Consider the following 8828-nt stretch of genomic DNA (forward strand, 5'->3'; position numbering starts at 1 on the left):
GTTGACTTGTTAAACTGCAATTGCTGTGATGAGACACTAAGACCATACCATCTCTTATAAAGGAAAGCATTTAATTGAGGAGGCAGCTTATAGTTTCAGGGTTCATTCCATTATCATCTATCATCATGGCAGCAGAGAGGCAGACAACATGGAGTAGTAGCTGAGCATCCTACATCTCCAGGCAACAGAAAGTTAATTGAGTGTCATACTGAGTGAAGCTTAAACAAATGAGATCTCCAATCTCACCCCCACAGTGACACACTTCCTCCAACAAGGCCATACCTACTCCAACAAAGCCACACCTCCTAATTGTGCCACTCCCAATGGTGGCTAATTACATTCAAACTACCACACTAGTCTACTTATTTTTCTTTAGTGTTTAATATCATGGTAATGATGATGACTCCACATGTTTGTTGAAAACTGCTATCTGTTTGTCTCAGGAGAATTACTACTCACATCACACACTTGGTTAGAATGCTCAGTTGGAACATCCTAAGCTAGGGAGATTAGTGTTTTGGTTTTTTGTTATGTTTTGTTTTTTGAAACAAGTTGTCTCTGTATAGCCCTGTCTCTTCTAGAAGTGGCACTGTAGTCCATACTGGCCTCAAACTGACAGAGTTCCACATATCTTCTTCTCCAAGTGCTGAGATTAAAGGCATGTACCACCATGATTGGCTTGAGAGCAGCATTTTTATTTCTTTTTTTTATTGCCTAAACAGGATCCCACTGTGCAGCCATTACTGTCTGGGACTCATTAGGTAGCATTACATAGAATGCATCAGAAATAATGTCTTGATGACACTGACTGATTGATGTGAACAATCCATCACATTTGATGCAGAAAGAACATTCCTCAGGATTGCTTTCCCCCAGTCAGTTCCTGTGAGAGTCATGACTCTACTCCCCAACCCTGAACCTGCAAAGTTTTAAAGCAGAGATTTGGGGAATTATTCTGACTGCCAGGTTTGCACATATTCCTGACTCACGACTCAGACAGAATATGTCACCACTATGCAGTTTGACAGTTTGTAATAAAAGAAGAATCATAAACACTGCTAACCTAAAATCTGTTAGACAGTACAGGATAACTACTAAAAAGGAACACATTAAAAACTACAAATTTCGGGCACAACAATTCTTATATTTTCTCCTGAACTGGTCTTCTGAGCATTATTAGATTTGAAAAGCACTGAAAAGTGATGGTATTTCCCACGCAGTGGAAACAAATATCCTGTAACAAGAGTTCCCTCAATTTTTGTAACTATTCAGAAATGAAGTGTTCTTCAAAACTTCTGAAATTGTTGATTTGCCTAAGTTGGCATATTCATAATGTATTAGGGAAACTTTAGATTATGTCAATTGTGGTTGATGCAGATTTTTCTACCTGTTTGGTAGTGGATCAAAATGCTTATAAAATAATCCCATATATTACCTGTTTTTGCATGTCAATGTTAAAACTGACAGTATGCAATGTTATTACACTTATTGTTACTGTGGAAAAAAGGAAACTTCTTTGCTTATCTAATCAACCATAAATTCTACTTTTCATATGTACCATTTTGCTCGTTGATGGAATGGCATTGGACCTAGAATATAAACATACAAACTGAGCATGTTAAAATATAGCAATGTAAGTCTAGGGAATGCATAAAAATTGATTGATTGACAGTTTCTTTTTCTTTTTTTTATTTCCTAAAATTTATTTTATTTTATTTTTTATTAAGAGATTTTTTTTTCCCAAGCCAAACTGTATCCAGCTTTATTAAAGATACTTTCCATAAACAATCATGGTTTTTCAGGCAGGACATGGGCAGACAGTCATTAACAGTATACAAGAACTTCCAAACTCCCTTCTTGTATAGACTACCAAAATCAGAAAGCCACTATAAAACCCGATGAGTCTTCATTCGATGCTTTGAAAAGGGGGAGAGCTTAGAGTGAGGGCTGACAGTTCACATTGAGGATGTTGTTTAACAACTTTTCACAAGCCGACCCTGACTTTCAGGAAACCAAACGAACACGGCAGAATTATCAATCTGAAGATCCACAATCTTTTATAAAAGGAACCGCTGCTCTTTTGAGGACACAATGATACCACTGCAAAGTCCAGATTGCCTGATAGACCGGCAAAACCAATTTTGGGGGTCAGGTTCCAACAGGTCTCTGGTTTGAAGGGAGTTAAGTCTATGTTGATGGTACAGGGAAGGAGGACACAGAAATGAATTTAGAGTTTCCCACACAAGGCATTTTGTGCCATGGTGGCCCATATGTCAACACCAGGACGTCTCTCCTGAGAGCCAAGAGGAGTCTTTCAAAATTAGCAGGGAAAGATGTTTTCCAACATCAACCATCACCAATCCAGCTTGGGAGACATTTTGTTAGTGACACATGTTCCTTCCCCCCTCAAAACAATGAAGTGTTCTGTGTGCTAACAACATAGCTTAAAAAAAAAAAAAGTAAAACAAAATTCTGCATTTTTATAAAACTTGATAAAAAATAGTATTTCAAACTGTACAGTCACCAGAAGTACACAGTTATCAAAAATGTACACATTTCACTTGGCATCTCCAGCACCTTCAGCTTTTTGTGCCTGGTCTGTTTTGGCGTCTCCGTTTTCTGCAGGATTATTCGCATCCTTCCCGGCATCGGCCTTCCCCTTCTTCCCCTTGGGGACCTTCTCTCCCTTCTTTGCAGGGGCCTTTTTAGGCTTGGGCTCTAGCTTTGGAGGAGCAGGTTTAGCAGACAACCTTGCAGATCTTCTCTGTGGCTCGTCCTTCACCTTGGCTTTATCTCCTTTAGTATCCCCTTCAGCCTTTCTTTTAGGCATGGCGGCGGCGGGGGACGTCGGCGCTGGACGCGGGGATGCAGCGGTGCGCAGGTTTGGTCCGTCCGGGGGTCGTTCTCGCCGCTTCTTCACACTGCTCCTTATTAAGAGATTTTTTATTTGATTTACATATCAACCACATATTCCCCTGTCCTCACTCCTTTCACCCCACAGCCTTCCCTCCCCATCCCACCCTCCATTTCCACTTCTTCCAGTGCAAGTTCTTCCCTGGGGAGTCAGCAGAACCTGATACATTCAGTTGAGGCAAGTCCAGTCCCCTCCTCCCTACACCAAGGCTGAGCAAAGTGTCTCAGCATAGGCACTAGGTTCAAAAAGTCGGCTCATGCACTAAGAACAGGTACTGGTCTCACTGCCTGGGGACCCCCTAAACAGTTTAAGCTAAACAACTATCTCACTTATCCAGAAGGCCTAGTGCAGTTCTATGGGGGCTCCTCAGCTATTTGTTCACAGTTCATGTGTTTCCACTAGTTTGGCTAGTTGTCTCTGTACTTTTTCCAAACATAGTCTCAATGTCTCTTGCTCATATGATCCCTCCTCTCTCTCACTGATTGGGCTCCAGGAGCTCCACCTGGGGCTTGGCCATGGACTTCTGCATCTGCTTTCATCAATCACTGGATGAGAGTTCTATCATGACAGTTAGGGTGTTTGGCCATCTGATCACCAGAGTAGGTCAACTCAGGCACCCTCTTGACCATTGCCAGTATTTTATAGTGGAGTCATTTTTGTGGATTTCTGGGGACCTTTTTAGCACTCTCTTCTTCCTATTCCCATGGGGTCTTCATTTATCATGTTATCCCTTTCCTTGTTCACCCAATCCAGTCCTGATCCAGCTAGGACCTCCTGCTCCCTTAAGCTGTCTTTTCCCCATCGTTTGCCCTCCATTACCCCTCCTCACCCACAGTTTGCTCATGTACATCTCACCCATTACACCTTTGCTGGGTGATCCCTGTGTCTTTCCTAGGGTTCTCTTTACTAGCTAGCCTCTCTTGAGGTTTGAATTGCACTCTGGTTATCCTTTGCTTTACATCTAGTATCTACTTATGAGTGAGTACATACCATGTTTGTCTATCTGAGTCTGGGTTACCTCACTCAGGATGAATTTTTCTAGTTCCATCCAATTGCCTGCAAACTTCATGATGTCATTGTTTTCTCTGCTGAATATACATTGTTTATTGCACCACACTTTCTATATCCATTCTTCAGTTGAAGTGCATCTAGGTTATTTCCAGATTCTGGTTATTACAAATAAAGCTGCTATAAACATAGTTGAGCATGTGTCCTACTGGAATGATTGAAAATTCCTAGGGTGTATGCCCAAGAGTGGTATAGCTGCATCTTGAGCGAGATTGATTCCCAATTTTCTGAGAAAGCGCCATACTGAATTCCAAAGTGGCGGTACAAGTTTGCATTCCCAACAACAGCATAGGAGTGTTCCCCTTGCTCCACATCCTCTTCAACATAATCTGTCTTCAGTGTTTTTGATCTTAGCCATTCTGACACATGTAAGATGGTATCTTGAGTGCATTTGATTTGCATTTCCCTGATGACTAAGGATGTTGAGGAATTTCTTAAATGTCTTTCAGCCATTTGAGCTTCTGTTGAGAATTTTCTGATTAGCTCTACAGCCCATTTTTTAATTGGACTGTTAGGTATTTTGATGTGCAGTTTCTTCAGTTCTTTATATATTCTGGATATCAGCCCTCTGTCAGATGTGGGGTTGGTGAAGATCTTTTTCCATTCTGTAGGCTCTTGTTTTGTCTTAATGACCATGTCCTTTGCCCTGAAAAAGCTTCTCAGTTTCAAGTGTTCTCATTTATTAACTGTTGCTCTCAGTGTCTGTGCTACTGGTGTTAAATTGAGGAAGTGATATACAGTGCCAATGCATTCAAGAGTACTTCCTACTTTCTCTCTATCATGGTCAGAGTAACTGGATTTCTGTTGAGGTCTTTGATCCACTTGGACTTAAGCTTGGTGCACAGTGACAGATATGAATTTATTTGCAATCTTCTACATGTTGACATCCAGTTATGCCAGCACCATTTGATGAAGATGCTTTCTATTTTCCTTTGTACAGTTTTGGCCTCTTTGTCAAAAATCGGGTGTTCATACATATGCTGTTTAATGTTGAGTGGCACGATGTAACTATGATCTACAGGTACAGCAACTAAAACATATTTCCTCATCATGAATTTTCATTCTAAGACATGTACACTGTGACCTGTTGGACATAAACTCAGCATCCATAATAGATAAACATCCATGTCCAGACCTCAAATGTGTACTTTTTTTGTATATTGTATGTGAACCTATTATGTCATCCTGTTTCTACAGAGTTAGAAAATCCATCATATGATATGACTATATTGAAACCATCTTATTGTGTAATTGTCTTCATTGTCTACATCCCTCCTTTCCTCAAGTCTACTTATACCCAGGAAAACACTCTGTCTGGTAGCATGTGGTCTAACAACTTTTTTGTTTCAGGGTCCATTGACATTCCAGGATGTGACAGTGGACTTCTCCCAAGAGGAGTGGGAATGCCTGGACTCTGCTCAGAGGGCTTTGTACATTGATGTGATGTTGGAGAATTACAGCAACCTGGTTTCTGTGGGTGAGGACATTTTGCTTCTAAGTAATCCTTTTTATATACTGGCTTTATAGGTTGTAAACTCTCTCTTAAGCTTTCTTAGAATGAACAGAAGACAAGGTAAAGTTTGATAGTAGAGAACAACTTTTCTATGGTATTTAATATTTTTCTTTCCATTTTGCTTGTTAGAAGTGTCATGATCCCTTAATTTGGTTCTACAATGCATTCAGAAATTTAGTATCATATGATATTTTTACCCATATTTTAAGCTCCAATTACATCACGGTAATTCATGTAGTTTTAATTGTGAGAAAAGCTCAAAATGTGCAAATTGAGAAGTACTCCACAAATAAAGATTCTGATGGGAAAGAGCCAATGGAAATATTTCCTAGATTCCTCTAGTTTGTTTTTATTTCATGTACTAAGCAAAGTACTATTAGACTTCTGTATTCCATCTAGAAAATATTGCATGGTTCATGGGCTACCTCAAAGGACATATGGTTGATGAAAAGTAGACCTGGACACCTGTCCAGAGCAAATGAGATTGCCCAGGAATGTGGAGAACAGAGAGTATCCACAACTATGGTGGGTTAGAGTATTAGCAGGACAACCTTGGAGTCTTCAAATGAAAGAGAAAGCAAGAGGTGAAAATGGTTTTGTGATATTCAATTCCACTTGCAAGAATTGCTGATCATTAACTTACTGTAGTTTTTGGCCCCAGGATGCATCCTGCCTGTTGCAACTGTTAGTTATAACTGAGATTTTCCTTGTTCCAGAGTCCCACAGCCATGAGCTGTCACAAAGCTAATTACTGATTCCAAGGTTTCCTGATCCATCTTGTGCCATTAGACATTTTTGATAAAGACAAGTCATTTATTATTAATCACAGACCCTTGAAGGCTGTTGTGCTGTTTTTGTGAGAATACATTGAAATACAGTGAAAGAAAAGTGTCTAAGTGGTTGCTCGTTGACTTATTGTAAGAGAAAACTGATGTCGACCATCATTTATCAAAAGTTTAATAGCAGCCCTGCTAATCTGAGATGCACTCATTTTCAGGGAACTATTGCAAATATGATCCTGTCCATCAACATGTGAAGACTGAAAAGGAGTCTTGTCAGTGTAATGAGCTTGGTAAAATGGTTCATGACCCCTCCACATGTGCTTCTTATAAAACAAGTGAAACTGCTGAAAACTCTAATAACCACAAGTGCAGTAATCACAGGGATACCTTGATTGAGTCTTCAAACCCACATAGACATGAAAGCATGCACACTGGAGAAGAACCTTGCAAATCTAAAGACTGTGAGCAATTCTTAAATTTGAGTTCCAACCTTACTCAAGATCAGAGACTCTACACTGAAGAGAGAGAGCACAGGCAGAAAGAACATGGTGATTATTTGAGCTCTACATACGGTCTTTTGCAACAACCAATCTACATTGGAGAGAAACCACACCAGTGTGGGATGTGTGGGAAATGCTTCAGTAATGCCTCAAGCCTCAGTGTACATCAGAAAATTCATACTGGAGAGAAATCTTACAAATGTATGGAATGTGACAAATCCTTTACTTGGGACTCACATCTTAGACGACATCAGAGAGTTCATACAGGAGAGAGACCTTACAGATGTAAGGAATGTGACAAATCCTTTTCCCGTTGCTCAAATCTTAGACGGCATCAGAGAATTCACACTGGGGAGAAACCATACAAATGTATGGAATGTGACAAGTCCTTTAACCAAAATTCACAACTTAAAACACACCAAAGGGTTCATACTAGAGAGAGATCTTACAGATGTAAGGAATGTGGCATGTCTTTATCTACATGTTCAATTCTTGTAAGGCATCAGAAACTACATACTGGAGAGAAACCTTACAAATGTAGGGAATGTGACAAATCTTTTACTAACTTCTCAAATCTTAAACAACATCAGAAAATTCACACTGGAGAGAAACCTTACAAATGTGGAGAATGTGACATGTCCTTTATCCAGAATTCAAATTTTAAAAGACATCAGAGAATACATACAGGAGAGAGACCTTACGGGTGTCAGAATTGTGATAAATACTTTACCAGTTCTGAAGATCTTAGAAGACATCACAGGGTCCACACTGGGGAGAGACCTTACAAGTGTATGGAATGTGACATGTCTTTTATCCAGTACTCACATCTTAAAAGACACCAGAGGGTTCATACCGGAGAAAGGCCTTACAGATGTAAGGAATGTGGCAAATGTTTATCTACTTGTTCAAGTCTTAGAGAACATCAGAAACTACATAAAAGAGAGAAACTTTTACAAATGTAGGATATTTGGCAAATCTTGTACTAGATGCTCATTTCTTAGACAACATCAGAAACTTCATACTGGAGTGAAACTTAAAAATGCCTGGAATGTGACAAATTGTTTACCTACATGTCAAATCTTAGAAGACATCAGAGAGTTCACATTGGAGAGATTTTACAGGTGTAAGGAATGTGACAAGTCTTTCATCAGTTGCTCATAACTTAGACCACATCAGGAAATTCATACTGAATAGAAACTTTACAAATGCAAAGACTATGGCATATCCTATATCCACGTTTCAGTACTAGAAGGCATCAGACAGTTCATACAGGATGGAAAAATACCATTTTGAGTTATGTGACATGGTATTTCTATGTTGTTCTCTACTTAAAATGCAAAAGTATACATAATAGAAATGTAAACATAAGAAACTTATGAAAGGGCTTATTGAAGCTTTAAATGTTATAAAACATCAGAGTTTATATTCAAATAAATTTCTACAACAGTAACTGTGTGAATTGTTCTTTGTGTGTATGGTTACTTTTGCCTACACAATTTTCTGTGCACTCCATGTTTGTCTGATGCCTGTGTAGGCCTGTAGAGGGCATCAGATTCCCTGAAGCTGTAGATAAAAACAGTTGTGAGCTATTGTGTGTGTTGAATATTGAAACCTGGTCCTCTGGATGAGCAAACAGTGCTCTTACCCACTAAACCATATCTCCACCATCAAAGAATTGCTGTAATAAAAACCTTTATCTTGCCCTACATCTAAAAATTGAAAATAATTCAAGATTTCAATGCCAACACTGAGGAAGCAGTAGCAAGAATATTTCTGCGAGTCAGAGGCCATCCTGGTCAACATAGTCAATTCCAGGACTGCCAGGAATACAAAGACCATGTCTCAGTAATAACAATAACAATAATAATAATACAAAATATAGAACATAAGAAATATGACTATGGCTGTATATCCCAAAACTCATACTTCTGAGAAACGACATAAATGCGTCCCATATTATACCATATATAATCCCTATTTATTGTTGTCCATTAAAAATGACAGTCACCAAATGCATTCAATTTGACAAATACTTTACCTAGTGCTAAATC

At 39.2% G+C, this 8828-nt stretch overlaps 2 protein-coding genes across 2 annotated transcripts; one reads left to right on the forward strand and one right to left on the reverse strand.

Annotated features, from left to right (window-relative positions):
• Positions 1–1748: 1748 nt before the first annotated feature.
• LOC128125159 (non-histone chromosomal protein HMG-17-like) lies at positions 1749–2845 on the reverse strand. Its single transcript, XM_052762232.1, has one exon. The coding sequence runs from the start codon at positions 2828–2830 to the stop codon at positions 2558–2560; it is 273 nt and encodes a 90-aa protein (XP_052618192.1). The 5' UTR covers positions 2831–2845; the 3' UTR covers positions 1749–2557.
• LOC128124275 (zinc finger protein 664-like) lies at positions 2829–7739 on the forward strand. The gene is made up of 4 exons (XM_052760443.1): positions 2829–2873; positions 5333–5459; positions 6493–7206; positions 7291–7739. The coding sequence occupies exons 1-4, from the start codon at positions 2829–2831 to the stop codon at positions 7737–7739; spliced, it is 1335 nt and encodes a 444-aa protein (XP_052616403.1).
• Positions 7740–8828: the final 1089 nt, after the last annotated feature.

This window comes from Peromyscus californicus, unplaced genomic scaffold (assembly GCF_007827085.1).
Source record: "Peromyscus californicus insignis strain IS unplaced genomic scaffold, ASM782708v3 Scaffold_4__1_contigs__length_199733344, whole genome shotgun sequence".
Classification (NCBI taxonomy): Eukaryota; Metazoa; Chordata; class Mammalia; order Rodentia; family Cricetidae; genus Peromyscus; species Peromyscus californicus.